This window comes from Myotis lucifugus, unplaced genomic scaffold (assembly GCF_000147115.1).
Source record: "Myotis lucifugus unplaced genomic scaffold, Myoluc2.0 scaffold_427, whole genome shotgun sequence".
In the NCBI taxonomy this organism is placed as follows: domain Eukaryota; kingdom Metazoa; phylum Chordata; class Mammalia; order Chiroptera; family Vespertilionidae; genus Myotis; species Myotis lucifugus.
This window is the reverse complement of record NW_005871475.1, coordinates 326,522-345,324: the sequence shown is the minus strand read 5'-3', so window position 1 is coordinate 345,324 and position 18,803 is coordinate 326,522. Positions and strand designations below refer to the sequence as shown.

Here is an 18,803-nt window from a genome sequence, read left to right as displayed (position 1 = left end):
TGTCCTCCAGTGCCTAGCTTTTGTCCTAGTACTTCCTTTCAGGAAGCATAAATAAACACACACACACACACACACACACACACACACACACACATATTTTTTTTTTCTGACGCAGTCACCTTGCACAGTAAAGGGCACATAAACAGTGCTGAAAGACGGAATGAGTAAGTTAATAAACCATGCAATGAATGAAGCAGATTTTCCCTGACCACACCAGCATGTAGTGATTCCTCTTCAAAAATTCTTGCAGGAGCTGCTGTTTGATCTATGCTCAGTTCATATTATTTGCTGCCTTATACTGTCCATTAATGTTCATCTCTATAAACCTTATCTCCCCAAGGCCATTACAGGTTCCTGGGGGTCAGAGGCCGAGCCAGGATTTGGTGCTTGACCCCAGCATCCACAGGCACACTGTGCCTCTCCACATGCTCATTGATTGCCTGAGCTTCACACCAGCTGAATTCCACTGCCCAGTGTCCACGGCAGAACATGGGCCATAACCCACAGGTAGACCTTTCCTCGCTGGAAAAACCTGGGGGCTCACATGTCACGGTAACCTGGATCCTCACCACCCCGGGTCAGCACAGGAGACCCAAACAGCTGGGCTGCCACCCGCTACAGTCAGACAGGAAATGAGAATGTCTGTGCTGGTGGTGAAGGCGACGTGAATGCTCAGCTCAAACGTCTACGTGACAAAAACATAGCTCAACTCAGAGATTCATAGTTCCCTGTGACCTTCGGGACAAAGCCCAAACGCCGTGTCCTTGACCAAAATGTGGATGCATCTTTTGCCTGCCCACCCTTCCCTCTGGCCCAGGTGTTCTCAGCCATCTGTGGGATCTTACCCTTCTAGCTCTCCTCCCATTTCCCTCCATTTGGAGAGTATCTGTCTGTTCTCTGTTTGGCCAAATTCTGTTCATTTTTGAAAACCAAGCTGTGTCTTTTTCACCCGTAGGAAGCCTTCCTTTCTCACCCTTCCTGGAGCCTCTCCTCTCCTCTGAGCTCCCACCCACACACGTGAGCTCCTGGAGGGCATGCCTCCATCCTCAGGTCTGAGTGTAGCACCAGCACAACGTAGACACGGCAACAGCCTCCTGAATTAAATGGAGGCCAAGTGAATTACAAGAGGAAATTATGAAAGTAGGAACTATGAAAGATCAAAGGAAGTGATAGCAGACTTGACTATTGGATTATTCTACCATGCTAATAAAAATCTAGATCCTTCTGTTGTTCTTGTCAGTAAGTGGTGAAAAACAACGAGTAAGTTAAATAAAATGCTTGTTTTGGGGTCATTACTCAGACCTGAAAAAGCTGAAGTTGCCAAAGACATCACTACCTTGGGAAACCTTCCCAGGCTTTGATTGATATCTTGAAGCTGGACAGCTTGTGGTGACAGCCAAAGCCTCATGGCTACCTATTGTTTCACCCTCACTAATGGGATTTTCTTACCAACACTGTCTAGCTAAAGCACGGATACATTACAGACAACTGAACTGAAGCAGAGGATGAAGTTCACAAAGTTATCATTTACTTGATGTGCAGATGGTGACTATATACAAATGGCTTATATGAAAAGGGCAATATTTGGGGATCAGCGCTATTGACTGCAGGGCTTCAGACTAAAACCATCTGGCCTCTAGTATTAATGAGGGTGTGTACTTCTACCCTTCACGATGCAGCTCTCCCAGCTCTGGGAGCTCTGCTGGCCTTTACCTAATTAATGCTTCCCCTGAATGTAGCTCATTCCTGGGTTTGACACATTCTGCAGCATGTAATCATTGTAACATGACTGTTTGTTAAAAATCACTTAGTTCCCTTTTTCACTGTTACAGATTTTATCTTTTAGAAATGTTTTGGAGGTCAGTCCTGTTAGCTAATTCACTCAGACAGCTGCCCACATGTGTGTAAATAGTGTGAGGACCTGACAGGTGCTCCACGAGGCCTTGGGCAAACAGTGGTTAGCGGGGCAGGCAGAGCTCCTGTCTCCATGGACTGTGCAACCTGGTGGTGAGCGGAGCCTTGGGCAACCAACCGTATAGACGTATGATTAACACCCACTGTTATGGGCTGAGTTGTGCCCCTCCCCGAGTGCACATGCCGACGTCCTAACCCCAGTGCCAAAGAACATGCCTGCATTTGGAAACAGGACCTTGAAGAGGTAATTAAGGTAAAATGAGTTCATATGAGCAGACCCCTATCCAATATGCTCCGTGTCCTTGCAAGAGGAGGATATTAGGAAACAAATGGGCACAGAGGGTAGACCGTGTGAAGGCACAAGGAGCAGACGGCCACCTCCCAGCCAGGAGAGAGGCCCTCAGGAGAAATCAACCCTAAGGACACCTTGATCTTGCAATCCTACGCTCAAGAACTGTGAGACAATAAATTCGTAAGACACCTAATCTGCAATGTTTTGTATGGCAGTCCTAGCAAACTAATGCATACACATACACACATACTTAGGTTCAATGCCACAAAGCAAACTATCTAGAAGACTGGATAACAGGGCATCTGGCATGCTATTGGAAGGCTTTGTGAAAGAATAACAGTTGTTATGAATTCTAAAGAATAAGTGGGATCCTGTTGACCATAGTTGTAGAATGACTTATTTAATTGAAACACAAGAATCACCAAATAAATATCCTTTATAGCAGCTGATTAAGGTTATTTTATTAGAATTTTGTCACCTCTTCAGCTAGAGAAAGAACAAGCCAAACGCAGCAGTCTACTAAGTATAGAAAATTAACTACTGATTAGTATGGATTGCTTCATTGTTATTTTTGTAAAGCCTTCTCATTCTTTTTTTAAAATATATTTTATTGATTTTTTACAGAGAGGAAGGGAGAGGGATAGAGAGTTAGAAACATCGATGAGAGAGAAACATCGATCAGCTGCCTCCTGCACACCCCACTGGGGACATGCCCGCAACCAAGGTACATGCCCTTGACGGGAATTGAACCTGGGACCCTTGAGTCCGCAGGCTGACGCTCTATCCACTGAGCCAAACCAGTCAGGGCAAGCCTTCTCATTCTTACTATTCAAGGAACTAGAGCAATACTGAGAAATTATAATGTGGTTGAGGAAATATGAGGAACACCATTGCTTGTTCCTATGAGGAATTAAATGGACTGAGCTGAGATGGCCTTTTCAATAAGCCACTTACTTGCCTGAACTGAAAACTTCTCCATGGCACCTGGTTGATTCCTGGACCTTTGCTAGTTGTGTTTCCTTTTGCCCAGGAATTCTGTGCCTGGCAATGGGCCTCACCTTCCTATAATCACTAGTGGTGCCCAGCTGCCCGGCAGAGGTCCTGTCTGAGGCTTCCTCTCCCATCTCTGGGTCCCATTACACGGCACTGAGACTCATCCCCAAATGCTGAGAATTCCACTCTGTGATGGAAGCCCTAGTGACATGAGAGCAGCATGCAGTGAAGCTGGAAAGCTCTGAATGGAATACTCTCTAATGAAAACCAAGAGTGGTTTCTCTGCCACTTGATCTTATTGTGCGTGTTCTGCATCCTGCAGTGACATAAACACTCTCACCTATTAGAGAGCGTGTCCCATGTTCACAGACCATTATTATGTCTCTGTCTTATTTTCTCTCCACATAAAGCAGCTCTAGTACCTCTATGAATATAATTTGAATGCCTTTCATTTTCTGATACCCCCTCACCAACACTGTGCCCTGACTCTCCAAAGAAACAAACCAGGTGGTCTCCTTTACCTTTATAAAACTTCCCGAGTTTCAGTAATTCAGGTTTGGATGATACCAGGCTCCATTCTAAGCATCTTCTTAAGAGCCTCTAAAATAGCAGCTATTCCCTTTTTTAAGAAATAGAACATGGTACCTATTGTTCAACGAACAGGTGTGGACTTGAGAAATAGAGTCCGCCAGCACATAGTACCTCAGGAGAAGCGCTAAAGAGCTGAGATTTAAAACGCTTATAGTAGGAAAACCAGATGTTGGTCCATTAATTGGAGGATTGCCTGAATGGCTGCTCTGAGTCCTGAAATGGCAAGGCTCAACATGTGGTGGGACTCCTTGCAGGTACCCGCCCCCCCGCCCCTGCTCCGGTGCAGCCCCCAGGTTTCCATGGGGGGTTAGGGCGCAGGGGTGACCTGAGTGAGACAGGCCGCACAGTAGAGGCCAGAGGCTTTGGAAGCAGCCAGCCTCTTCCTAGCGGCTATGTCACTTAGTTCCCTTAGTGATTAGTTGATGTTCTTACCATAGAATCAGCATCAAGTCTTTGGAAAAGTCTTTATAAAGTATGTCGCACACACAAAATAAATGTAGGGGTGTGGGAGTGTGTGTGTGTGTGCAATTCTCAGCATTTGGGGTAGATATGTGTGGTTACTTTATAGCAGTATACAGCAGCCTGAGCTAAATGAGACAACAAGTCTGCCAAGACGACGAGTGCTCCCTCTGTGTCAGTCCTCCTTCATGGAAGAATCTGGAAATGAGAGTACCACCAAGTAACAGAACTGTTTTGGGAAAATTCAACTTTTGATCCTAAATAGCCTATTCTCATTAATATCCTATTGTACATTTGTCTGTAAATATTTCCTCTAAAGCAGGATGTTTTTACATTTGAATTGTTTAAGCAACTGACAATATGAAAACATGACTATGGATGGCCGCAAGATGTACTATAAAGACCACGCACATGGAATCCAAAGGAAAGGCCTGAGGGGGAACCCACCTTGGTCATTATAAGTTAATTCTGATTCTCAGTTTGCTCCTGTGCATGTCGGCAAACTGATACCTGCTTCATGGTGTTATGAGCAGATTTTTCCATTACCTGGCAGGTGCTAGCTCAAGCTCTGGCCTCAGGAGACCCACAGCATTGTTGATTCTACTCCCACGTCACCTCTGGGGACATGGTGTCCTTGGTTTCTCCTCATGTGCACATGTGTATAACTCTCAAGAAGGAAGAGGACAAAAATAGAAAATAAGAGAAAATACAAGGGAGACATTGCACTGTCCTCCTTCACTTTTTGGAACGTTGTCCCCCAGAGCAACGATGTTCAGTTCCCTCCTATTTTGAGGATACCTTTAGCTTGCACTCCTCTCCCTGGGCACCATGCAGAAAGCCCCAAGTGACTCCAGAACCCAAGCACGTGGTACAGACCTCTGGAGCAGGAGTGGCTGGGCCAGGCGCCGGGCCCTGCCTCTCCCCGAGTCACCTGCTCATTGTGGCCGAGGCACTGGGAGCACCGGGACCCTTCTGAAATAAACCTGGAGAAGCTGGGTCCCTGTTCAATTGATAGAGTGTGGTGCTATTTCCATTTCCTGTGATGTACCATGTGTCAAGGGTAGCCCATGGTCCCTCAAAAACTATTGGGGCAATGGTCATTACTTTCCAGTTTCTTATGGGAATTTTTTGTCTCTTATAAAGGCAATATTATCTCAAGTACCGGGGAAATACGTCTCCTCAAAAATGTAAGGGAGAGGAAAGCTGTTTCCGTTTGTTTGAATCTTTGTTTTTTATCCCCTATGTAGAAAAATGCCAGCAGACACAAAACCTTGATCCATTTCGAAGATTAAAGAAGCTCAATTTTTCCAAAATGGAGAGAAGAATCAAGCTTCTGAGACACACCTGAGGAACTCAGCACATTTTTAAAACCCCCTTCTACTCATTTCTTGAGAGAGCTCTGAAATAACTGATTATTTCCCCTTCTTTGCTGGGTGCCTGGCAGCTTGGACCAGCCACTCTCTCACTCAGAAACACGCTTTCCTGGGCTGGCGTGTGCTTAATAACACCGGCCGCACCTGGGTGCTTCCGAGCACGGGCCGCCAGGGCTTGCACTATATTAAAACTGCATTTTTGACCTGAGGCTGACAAGTCTCTGTACTCAAACATCTCGCCAATTGGCTAGAAATTGCCCAGTGCCAGTTTATGTTTTTCTACTTCAAATAAGGATAATTGAGGTTTAACTTTTATAACTGTGCACATAAAATATTATGATTCTAAATTATTAATTCATCACCATTACAGGAAATCTTATACATTTCATAAAAGTGTGACTGCACACAGTCACATAGCTTTTCTGACTCATGGAGTGAGGCCTTTTCTAGCGATAGGTCTTGAGTCAGTATGGGAAGGAGAAACATTAGCTTCCTGGCATGCTCAGGATTCTAGACATCACAGGCTTGTGATGGAGGAATTGGTTTTATCTTCTATTTCAGGTAGACTCTCAGAGGGTGCCACTGACCCATGGCTTCTCCCCACCCCTGCACATTCTCTCGGCTTAGGAAGGACTAGACTTATTGACTTGGTTCTAATGAACAGAACACGGCAAAGGGGTGGGAGGCCACTTCCAGGACTGGGTTCCACATAGACCAGGCTCTGTCCCGGGTGTCCTCTCCCTCTGCCTGTGGCTCCCTCCCTCTGGGTAAGAGTGCTGTTAGCATGGGCAGCCTCTGCGGAGGCCAAGGGGATGAGTGTGCACATGACCTTCTGAGCCTGCCCACAGTGCAGGAGTGAGCGTGGAAGCAGACCACTCTTAGTTGTACCTTGAGATGACTGTGCCCTTCCAGCCAGGCTCACCCAGTCAAGGAGTCCTGGAGGCCTGACTCTTAGACACTGAGGCACCTCACTTACAACCACTGAATCTTGCTGTAAGTTGTCATGCAGCCCTAGGTAACCAACACACTACCACTTATGTATAAGACATTACAAAGTTTATCGAGGGCTGAAGAATAGTAAGGAGAAGAGGTGCCTCTTTTTTTAATCCTCACCTGAGGATATTTTTCCCATTAATTTTCAGAGAGTGGAAGGCAGGAAGGAAGAGAGAGAGAAACATGGACATGACAGATACACATCCATTGGTTGCCTCCCAATCAAACCTGCAACCAAGGTATGTGCCCTTGACGGGGATCGAACCTGCGATGCTCTAATCACTGAGCCAAACCGGCCAGGGCGAGAGGTGCCTTTTGAACCTGTCTGATTCCAAGACCCAGGCATCCCTGCTATCCCCAGGGTTTGGAGGCATCTGTGACTCTCCCATAGTCTGACCTAATCTTGATTGTTAAGTAACATCCTTTACAATTTAACTTGAATTTCTCTAATTTATTTGGATCACAAAACTCACAGTCTAGCGTGGAAAGGAAGTCATTTAAATTAAATAAAAATGCAACGTTGTGCAATATCCTGGATGAACTTTGGCCCAGGTTATGTGGTGGAGGGGATCTGAATCACACTGTGTATCCAGGGGGGCTGATCAAAGGGATGCAGGCCTCGTAGCATGCCTCAGCCCTAACCCAAGGCCAGGCAGGTGGTCTGACCTCCATAAGTACCTGCCAACTAAGTCAGCATCTCTTGTGGCAAGTCAGAGGTGCCAGTGAGACAACAGGTGGAGAAGGCCGGGAAGTCCCACCATTTTGTTGAAGAAAAGGCAGAGCCAGAGTCATGTTCTCAGATGGGCTCCATGCTGCTATCCTTAGAATCCGTACCATGTCGCTGCAGACAGTGAGAGCTCTCAGATGCCAACTATTTAAGGACAATTTTAAGTCTCGGCATAGCCAGATGCCATCTGTAGCAACACTTCCTTAATAACTTAAAAATGTATATTTAGAAATATTTTTTTAAAACTCACTAACTTTTACTTGAAATAGAATTAGGTGGCTGAAAATGTCGACGGTGGTGGGGCATATAGCAAAGCTACAGAATGAGGTCAGACAGATTCAAGATGAAACTGGTGCCGTTGCTGGTCGCCATGTGAGCTGGGAAGTTGCTTAGCCTCCAGCCTCCAGCCTCCAGGACCGAGAGCAATGCCTTACCTGAGCGAGCATGGTGACTATTCTATGGCATAGACCCTGCCTGTGGAGACCAGCAAAGTGCTCTGTGAACTGTCTCCATTCTGCTCCATGGTGCTAGATGGGACTCTCATTCCCGCTTCCCAGCTCAAAGCGCTGAGGGATGGGGAAGTGCAGGGGCTTGCCCAGCTACAGCTGCTGCCCTTGGGGTGGACTGAGAGCCACTGTGAGCACTGGGTCAGCCCCCAGCCCTGGAGCTGGAGTCTGTACGCATTGGTCAGAACCTCAACACATTTGTTGATTTGGCTGAATCAGAAACCGACCTAGAGTTAGTGAGCAGATGGTACCTGTGAGGATTTCCGCTGCCCGTCTTGTCGTTTTCTGAATCAGGAGCCTCAGGGTCCCGGCCTCCAGGCTCAGCAGCAGGGCCCCCGAGCCCTCAGACAGCTCTGTGGACAGAAGCAGCCCATCCTTGTTCCACGTTCGAAACTGGAAACCCACTGAGAGCCCGTCGATGTTGGGGGTGCCAGGCAGCAGCAGGTAACTGCTGCTGGAGTTGACAAATGTGATGGGAACAATTTGTGGTTCGGAGCAGGAAAAAGTGACATTGCCCTGGAAAACAATAAAAATCAAACATATAAAAGCCATTTTTTTATTCTGCAACCTGACAGCTGATATAAACCACCACCTGGAGCTGACCTTCATTTCAGGATCAGTCCACATTCAGCTACAAGATTTTAAAGGAAAAATGTGTCAGCTTTGTTCATATCCACCCGCAGGGTGGTTTCCATTCCTGGGCCAAGGTTCACGGTGCTGCCTGCAAAGGGGGCCATCCAGGACCTGGGAGGGTGGGGGATGGCAAGCGTCACTGTTTTTTAGAGAACCAGATATAAAATAATTACATCCATTCACCGAACAAATATGTATTGTAAGTCAACTATGTGCCAAGCACAAGGATCATTTTTAAAGAGATACACCTGAAAAACAGATACAATGTGGAATGTGCTAAAGGAAAGATAGACACTAGCTCTTGGTGCTTCTTATTTTTTTAAATATATTTTATTGATTTTTTACAGAAAGGAAGGGAGAGGGATAGAGAGTTAGAAACATCAGTGAGAGAGAAATATCGATCAGCTGCATCCTGCACACCCCGTACTGAGGATGTGCCTGCAACCAAGGTACATGCCCTTGACCGGAATCGAACCTGGGACCCTTCAGTCCGCAGGCTGATGCTCTCTCCACTGAGCCAAACCGGCTAGGGAATTCCTGGGGATTCTTAGAAGAAATCAGGACACAAGTGAAGTTTTCACCAGAGAAGTGATGCTTCCTGGAGGAAGTGGGCAAGAGGGGCGGGGTGTGCCCTCAACCTTTTCAGCAAAATGCACATGGATGTGCAAAGCTTTAGAGAAATTACAAAATGGCCTTCCTGGGGAACTACAGGGAACTTGACATTTCTAAACATTACGTGGGGCAGAGAGGGTCAGGGGCATGAGGCAGTGTTTAGAAGCCCGTTTGTGCTTGCTAATGTTATCATTCAAACTCAGAAGCAGCTGAGTGGCTTTGGCCGGATTTTTAACGCATTAGGAATGTTTTCGGAGACACAGGCAGCGGAGGGTGGAATGTTAAGTGTGCATCCACTAGAACCAGAAAGAAGAGGAAGATGATTATTGTCTGCACAAGTGAGGAGAACTGGTCCACGGTTGCCTGCAATGACTAGAGTAAGCTTCTGCAGCAGGAAGTTACAGGGAAAAGGGAGTGCCCACCTGAGCCATGTGCAGGACTCACTTCTACTAGGTGAACGAGGAGGTAGCAGGGGTGCCTTATACATTGTGAAGAGGTGTTACATTATGAAAACCATTTGGAATTTTTATCTGAAACCCCATAGCCAAACGCATGCTGTTTTCCATCCCTATCATTCATCAATTTTAGACACAAACTAATCCCTACGATAATGCAGCAAACTTACCCAGATGAGTGTAACACAAGCTTGTCAAACTCGCAGCCCACGGGCCGCATGCCTCGTTTATTTGGCCTGTGTTAGCCTTTAAGTTTGACATGCCTGGTGTAACGCAATATTTTCATCTAAATAGTCGTAGACGCATCAAGTTCCAGGTAAATCCTTCCTCCCAAGGCCGGCTGGCCAGTGCCACTTATGCAAGAGTCAGGTATTTCCACAAGGAGAGCACCTGGCTTGGCCAGCTGCTGAGTTCAATTTCACGAAGGTGTCAGGTAGCGGGGTTAGATACTAGTGCACTTCTGAGCTCCAGAGCAGGTGAATGGTGCAGCGCCAAACATTTCAGAATCGGGAAACGCCTCCTTTGGTCCCAAGCACACTCACGATTGTCTGGTATTTCTGAAACCACGCAGCAGTCTCCACACAACCTTCTACCAATGGTCTGTTTCCAGGGGTGCGGTCCGCAAGCAGGCTGCCATCAGCATATCCTTGCATTAATCATTGGCTCTGGTCGCTTAGATGTTTTCTTCTCCAGAGGTTAGGTCCCCAGACGGTAATTAATGTGTCAAAGGCTAAAGCTCCTGCTATCTATCAAACATGCGCACTGTGCCGGCAGGAGGCGGAGCACTTCCACGCAGAGCCATCCCTTCTGCACAATAGCCTCGCGTGGGTTTAAAGAATGCACCAACCGGGCTTCCAAAAGGGAGGCAATTGCACAAAAGCCCCCTCAGCAGGGACAGGGAGCCCAGCCCAGCCTACCTGACCTGAGGTGGCGGCTTTAGCTTCCACCTCTGACACCTCCCTCTTCCCTACTGGGTCCCACCATTTAAGAATCTACCCACTTGCTCATGACATTGCATTGTTGTTTCAATGTGCTTTTGTTTGATTTCTGGTGGGTTTCCATTCAAGAATGAAACTGTCCCCGCTGCTGGCAGATTCATGGAGGCAGGCTCTCTTCTGGGAGAATCAAAATCACAAATGCCGCTCCAGAGGTCAGGAGAGGGCAGGAACCTTTCTTCCCCTTTTCCTTCCTGAGATCAGTTTCACCTCCTCTGGTGACCAACTCACCAGAGCAAAGCTGCACCCCAGGTTGAGGCTGTGCAGAGGGAACGGTTGGCCAGCAGTGATAGGCTGTAGGCAGAAGCCTGGGGGTCGCAGCGACTTTTCTTTTACCCATTAGTTCTCCTGGCTCATCCAGTAATGCAAATGGCATAAAGCAGACTGGCAGCAGCCCTGGCCAGGTGGCTTGGTTGGTTGGACGTCGACCCATCCACCAAAAGGCTGTGGGTCTGATTCCTTGTCAGGGCACATACCTAGGTTGTGGGTTGGATGCCAGTAGGGGTGCATGTGGGAGGCAAACGATCGATGTTTCTCTCTCTTTTCCTCTTTCTCTCTAAAAGTCAATAAAACCATATGCTTGGGTGAGGATTATAAAACACACACAAAAACATTGAAATTCTAATAGGAGAAAAATTAAATGTGTAATACATGTGCATTGGGGATTCACATCAACATGAAAATTCTAAAACCAGTGATGCCAAATATGGTATAAATGTCATTTTGGACAAAGGGGAAAGCGGGAAATGGGTTTGAGACCTCAAAGCGGAAATAGGCATTTTGTAGGTAACTGAGAAAGTGGCAAACGCATTCTTTTTTTCTTTTTTCAAACACATTCTTGCTAGACCAGTCAGAAACAGTGGGACAGAGGGAAACCAGGCGGAGAGACTGGCCTGGACACACTCTGCCTACCACACTCAATCCACATGCGCTCAAGTGAATAAGCTGAGGTGAGTATAATTTCCCCCCTCCCCTCCCTTGCAGGTCTTTTTTATCCAAGTCCCTTTAAGAAGGAAGGAGAATGTGAACCAAACCAAACAAACACACTCTTCCTGAGTGCCTGGGGCTTCACTTGATTTCAGCTTGAAATACCCCCCATGCCAGGGTGGCAAATTCTGAGGACACTCATTTGGGATCCCACATCCTATGGGTGTAAAATCTGGTTTTTAGCTCAATCCTAGCCATTTTCCTTGTGTCCTCTGGATTGGAAGCCATGGAAGTGGGGTCTCTGGACACTTGGGGTCCAGAGGAGCTGAGATTCTCCCCTTACTTGATCAGCTCCCTCACGTCTGCCTGGGAGCTCCCTGCTCAGACGCGCTCGGTCCCAGTGAATGTCTAACGGGCACCAACCTCTTGTTCAACAGGCCAGGGAACTCAACATTTCATGAGGGGCATGCATGTGACACTCAGGTGTCCTTGGCTAGATTTTGGTGGCAAGGACTCCAAATACAGCCCGAGTTCCTCTCCCTGGTGAAGGGGAGCTGTGTGGTGACCAACACCTGCTCTGCAGGAGCAGGACAACCTGAAAAGGCATTGGGGTGTGTACTCGGTGTTTAGATGGCTTCCCTTCAGATTGTGCCCTGTTGTCTTTGCCCTCATGCCTGAAATGTCCAAAGCTCTGTTTGTAGAGCACCCCCTACTGTGTTCTTCAAAGCAGAGTCCTAGGGAGAGTAGAGGAGGAGAAGTGGAGTGGATGGGAAAAGCCTTCTGACCAAACTGACTCTGTGAGCGATCCCAGCTCAGCTTTCCCGGGGTCACTTCTAGAGACTCTGTTTCCTGTTTGCAACCTGAGGCTGTTGAATGGGTGGTTCTAAGGTTCCCACTCGCTCCCTCGTTCTTTGGGTATCTGATACTGAGTACTCATATCCTTATCACCTATGTTCTCTGTGGGCAGTGAATAGGCATCTCTGAATAATTTCTGTTATTGTCATGAGAATTGTAACCAAGCATCTACATTTTAAAAGAACATGTTTTATAAGAGTTCAGACCATAAGGAAGGAAACTAGGCCTTTCCCTACCAATATCTTTGTAACTGCAGGGAATAGAGCAAGAGGTTCTATAAATAATGATATAAAAATAGTAAGTAAACAGCAGATAATCCTGTTTTATATTTTTTTAAAACAAAGCCTGACTTGTAAAATCAGGATACAACAACCAATCCATTCTCTTCCCTTTTCAGAAAAAGGATCAAAAAAATACTTTACAATGAGAATGCCAGGTCAATGCTGAACATTCCCAGGAATTGAAGTCGCTAAAGCTTTCTTGGAGATGATAAAATGAGAGACGTTATATGTAAGACCCTTAACTGGGAGCTGGCCCATGGGCTGTGCCATGGGAATCATGAGAAAGCAATGAGTGAAGGCAGGTTCTGAGCAGCGCCTTCCTTCCAACACATCCACAACAGGTTTCCACCAAACTCGAGGTTTGTCAAATGTTGAGAGAAATCCAATAAAACCCACCCCATACTGGAGGGGACTCCTCCAAAGGGAGATGTTACAGTTTGGTGGGCAAGGAGCATCTAACAGAGAGAACTCCGAATCAATTAAGTCTTTGGCACGGATCAGATGAGCTGTCAGAAATGGAGCTTATCTGGTACAGAGGGGCCAATTTCAGAGATGCTGTTCTGCCTATGGACACAGTGCAGGAAACACCTTCATGGTCTGAATGTGAGTGCATGATGGATGGAACAGACTGAAATGTACTAAACAGTGAGCTAATGGTCTCCACGTTTGTCAAGCATTCCTAAGCATGGACTCCATTATCACTTGCTCATGGGCCATGGGGAATGTTAGCCAGGTCTTAGCACAGAAGAAAATGTCATAATTGACTAGACTGGAGTGGGGAACCTGCAGAAGTGAGAAGAACAACATTCCCAGATGGCTTCATTTGTGTCTCACGATTGAACACAAGTTCAGTTAAAGTTGTGAATGTAGCCGAAACCGGTTTGGCTCAGTGGATAGAGCGCTGGCCTGTGGACTGAAAGGTTCCAGGTTCGATTCCGGTCAAGGGCATGTACCTGGGTTGCGGGCACATCCCCAGTAGGAGATGTGCAGGAGGCAGCTGATCGATGTTTCTCTCTCATCGATGTTTCTAACTCTCTATCTCTCTCCCTTCCTCTCTGTAAAAAAATCAATAAAATATATTTTAAAAAAAAGTTGTGAATGTACATGACAGACATCAGACCTTAGCAGCAATAGTTAACTGTGCCCAAATTTCTCACCTTATCTCTTTGTTAGGGACCCACTGCCTTTTCAGATCTCTACTTACTTGCTGGTCTCCTATTGGCTGCACATAACACAGGCTATGGCTAACAGGGCCGACACTGATGATTTGCTCATAGGTATTTTTCAATTATGGGCACTTTCCTCCAGTCAAGCCTTGGGCAGTGATGACAGCCACCATCTTTCTCTAGTCATCTTGGTTTGGCAAATGCATTCCTCTGTATTCATTTCACTGCCCAAAGACACTTACTGACTGTGGTAGCAATAAAGCCACTTAGCTATTTTGTGAAAGGCACCATAAAGTTATCCTCAGCTCTGCATTAGATGAAAATCTGAAAATAGAGAAGCTACATATAAAAGGCCTGTGAGGAGAATGCAAGGTCAATGGCCCTGGATGTGCAGTGGAACTTACATGCTGGGGCTGTGCAGTCTCAGACATGGGACTGGCTCCCAGGAGCTGTGTCAGTACCAGGGCTCTGGCAGCCTTGGCCTCACTACAGTGACATACTTGGTTTGCTACACCTGCTGCTCTGGTCATTGTTTCCTTGTATGACCATCAGGCAAAAGCCCTCCATATGCTTCTGATGTGTGTGTGGAAGGTGGTAGGGTTTGGCGTCACCTGGAAGGGTACCTACTGGTAGATCAGAAATTCATCTGACCAGTCTGGGGCCCAGGATCTTTAGCCCAAGAGTCTCTCTGCTAGATATGCTCCAATAGAAAAAGAGGAGGGCATTTAAAGAGTGAACCACTCTGCTGTAAAAGGATCTGAGGTCATAGATAGTGAGGAAAGAGTGAAGAAATAAAATAAATTCACTATAGTCAAGATGGTAAATTACTAAAATCAAATAGGTTGAGGCTGAGGAGACAATTTTAGTCTTTTTTTGTTGTTGTTTAACTAACCTGAGAAGTTAAGCTTTTGAATTATTCAGTCCTGATTCAATGGCTAAATATATATGAAACCTCCAGATAACACCTTAATTACCCCCTGAAGGACTTAGCAAAAATTTTACATGTACTGTCCACCTATCATGTATTCTCAAGACTGTCTGACATCCGTGATCCAGACCACAGGTCATCTGGAGGATCACCATCTCAGGCCAATCCAGAGGCTGATAATGCTGGCCTGATTCTTCTCAAGAATATATTATTCATCCTAAGAACCCTCACTGTTTCTTTCTTCTTTGGAAAACTCTGTGAATCACCTGGTGGTGTTTTCAATTTGCAAACCTTAAGACCCTTGAGTAAATCCTTATCATTGATTTCTAGCAAAGTATCCACTCTTTTTGAGTTTGTTCAACATTAACAACAAACAGGTTGGGAATAGACCTTGACCAAAGGTAGAATTAGTTTGATTGAAGTCAGGTCAATAGCTAGAGGAAGGGACTGCATTGGTGGGTAAGGGTGGTGCTGGATGGGCGTCTAGCTTACTCCCACTGGGACTCCTCAGTGCTCTACAGCCAAGTCCTGGTACATCCCTTCCTTCAGTTTGAGTGGAGATGATATGTCAGATATGGAGGAGCAGAAACCAAACTTAAAGGCCTCAAGAGAATGCAGCAGACCCAGGTGAAGTTCTGCTTGCCTTGACTGACTTTAGAGTCTCCTAAATGTGACATTTCGAAGGGTTATATCACTGTGCTGAGCTGTTATTTATAAAGCATTTCCATTGGGGGTGTTTGTTTTTAATCATCATCCAGACATGGCAACTCCCTGGTGAGTGGGAGAAAAGTTAGCAGTGTAAATCTGAGCTTCAATTATGAGTCACCAAAACAAAGCCAATCAAGCATTTATAAGCTGTAGCGGAATGCTCTTGATTTAATCTAATTTGTGGGGAAAGATTTCAAAGCCAGTTCTTGATTTTCCAAATGAGTACAACCATTTCTAATTTGATTTGTCTTCAAACTATCAGGACTGACTAGCATCTGTCAGCAAATGTAAGGGAAAGGCTGCAGTGTGAACTAAAGCTGTCTTACCAATTTACAAACTCAGGGAGAGGAGGGGACCAAAATAAATCTCTTTTTTTATGTTTGTGGAGAGATAGGCTCCTTCATTCTTGAGTTGACTTATTCAACAGATTCGTATTAAGTAGTTCACATGGGCCAGGATAGGTCCTGTTAGGAAGGGTGGGAAGGACACAGCCCAAGAGACAGGCGGGCTCAGCCCTTGTCCTCCTGGAGCTTGCATTGCTTCTGGATGGGGAACATGGACCATGCCATCACGCTGTCAGTACATGCTTGAGAGAAGTCTGTTGCTGGAACAGCATTTACCAGGAGTGAGAAAAGTGCCTTTTTGATCCAATCTGTGCTTGGGATGATAAGTAGGAAGAAGTGGGGTTGGGAGCAGGAATAGATTAAAGGGTGAGAAGACAAAAAGTGCATCTTTAAAATTTAAGGTAGACTAGATGTTTGTCATTAATCTATACAATGCAACATTTTATTTCTTCCAAAAAAAAAGACTTCAAGGATAGAAATAATTTTCCTTGGGTTTTCATTTGTGGAACACTCAGGAGAGAAGCATGTTTAGATTGGAAGGAATGCCTACTCATTGGCCAAAACATAGGGCAGGCTCGCAGGTGTTTCCTCACACAGCCCTCTCCTCTGACCCCCTATGAGCTGGCTGCCTACACATACCAGTAAATGGAGCTCCAATGAGAGCCACAGACCGCCTTTGTCCTTAGAGACTCTCTCCTGCCTTTGCCTCTCCTGGGCCTACCCACTCCCACTTCCTGCTCCTCCTGACAGTGTGTGTCTCTGTTTCTGACTGTTTTGTGCTTATTCCCTTTACATCAAAGATGAACACTCCCATATGAGTTTTTGGCTTTTGCAGAGTAGCTCCTTTTACCTAGAAATAAAATCCAGACTTTGGGAATTGGAGAATGGAAAGTCATGAAAAGTAGACCCATGATTGAAGTGATAAGCCCTTAGTTTTAAGGCACAGGATAAAGCTATAACTATATTCTAAACATTCTTTAATTTTTGCACTAAATATTGTGCAAAGCTCTATAAAAATATAAATTAAGAAGCTTAAAATATTAATAATCTTTTTTGGTACTTAACTTTCACTTCTAGAAATTTATTTTCAGGAAATAATTTGACATTGGACTATTATTTATACAATAAGCACTGTTATTTGTAATAATAAAGACCTGGATCTAAAATTGAAGAAATACTTAGATAAATTATGGTATTTCCACATGACATACTCTTTTGCCATCACTAGTAGCAATGTTTATGGTAAACATAAAATTGTTTATAATATAATACCAAATAAAGGAAACAGGATATAAATTTGACCATAAAAATTGACCTGAATAAATAGGTAGGTATAGAACAGAGCTAATTTGTAAAATATTGACTGTATCTGGGTAGTGGAAGTATGTCTATTTTTATTTACATAATTAATTTTTTCTCAATTTTTAATTTATTACAAAGAAGAAGGTTGGTGAAATAGTTTTCCAAGTATTTCACTTGGAAGCTTTCATTGCAATATTCAGGATTAGTAAGTACTATCAAGGGCATTAGTGTGTATTATTGAGAAAAAATAGTAGTTAATCTAAGTAGGAATAGAAGCAGCTAGCTATGAAACCCTCATTTGACTATTATTTTTCAAATGGTTTCCACTTCTGAGTAATTCCAGAATTGTACGTTCCCTCTACTGCAATCTTTAGTTGTGTGTCTATTCTACTCACAGCCAAGGTAACAAATCATTACAGTAGTATAAGGATAAAGGAAGACAGTATTTGTGTGTGTGTGTGTGTGTGTGTGTGTGTGTGTGTGTTAACTTTTTTCTTTGGAGTAAACTTTCTTTTCTAAACTACTTTGCTTGTTCAACACACAAAGCGACTGTCCACTCTATAAGCACACATTGGTGCTATGATGACTAAATTCTCTTTAGTGAGGAACAAAAGTTCTGAGATATCAAAACACAGTGTGTGCTTCTTGGTTCTTGGGTAGAGATTGGAAAAGGAGCAAATAAGTGTGAAGAGCAACTTTCACCAATTAGCGTAGAAAATTAAGCAAATTTGTAGCTCAATAATAAGTATCTTATAAAACTCAGCATTTCATTTGCATCAATAATGCTTTATAAAATGGGGAGAATTATATGTAATTATGATTATTGCTATTATCACTATATATAAACATTAAAACGTTTTTCTAATAAAAATGATTTGAAAAGATAGAGCATGCACTACATTATGTAAATGTGTGGTAATAGGTAGTCTACATCAAACCACAGAACTTACATGCATACCTGCATAACCCATTGACACAGACAATAGCACAGTGAAGACCTGGGGAGGGGGCAGAAGCAGGGGGTCAATGGGGGTGGAAGGGGACATCTGTAATATTTTCAACAATAAAGACATTTAAAAATCTGTTTAATATAAATATAATGAAAGCCACATATGCAATTTAAAACTTTTTGGTAGTCATGAAAAAGAATTATAGAAACAGATCTTAAGTAGATTTATGATCATTTCACTATGTATACAAATATTGAATCATTATGTTATATACCTGAAAATAATGTATTGATATAAAATTATTAAATAAGTAATTTTTAAAAAGTAAAATGAAAGATATTAACTTAACCTTAGTTTGAATATTGTTTTTTAGCTCAATACATACAAATATTTAAACATGCAGTCTGTATTAAAATTATTGAGATTTTTTCACCCTTATAACACATCTCAATTTGACTTAACCACATTTCAATGCTCAATACCCACATATGGCTTTACTACCATATAGGACAGCACAATCTAGAGCCTTGCTATAATGGTAATGTTAGAATTGGGCTTTCCTACTGTGACACTGAAATATAAATTCTTTCGTTTCTTATGTGAGAACAGCCATACTCTGACCTTAGTATTTAAAGAGATTTTGGCAGAGACACCTAGTCAAGACTCAAAGTCAAATCTCGTTGCCTTTCCCGGTAGAGGAACTCCAATTTATTCTCAGCTGGGTGACCACATTTCCCCGCATCCCCTGCAGGTATTAGTGGCCAGGTGACTGAGTCTGGCCTGTGAGGTAAGGCAGGGC

At 44.4% G+C, this 18,803-nt stretch overlaps 1 protein-coding gene across 1 annotated transcript in view; it reads right to left on the bottom strand.

The window, feature by feature from the left end:
* Nucleotides 1-18,803, bottom strand: part of CNTNAP5 (contactin associated protein like 5) — a 661,914-nt gene that overhangs the window by 389,373 nt on the left and 253,738 nt on the right. Inside the window, exon 8 of the mRNA XM_023744097.1 lies at nucleotides 8,100-8,364. Coding sequence (XP_023599865.1) covers nucleotides 8,100-8,364 — 265 coding nt within the window. The remainder of the gene's footprint in view (nucleotides 1-8,099; nucleotides 8,365-18,803) is intronic.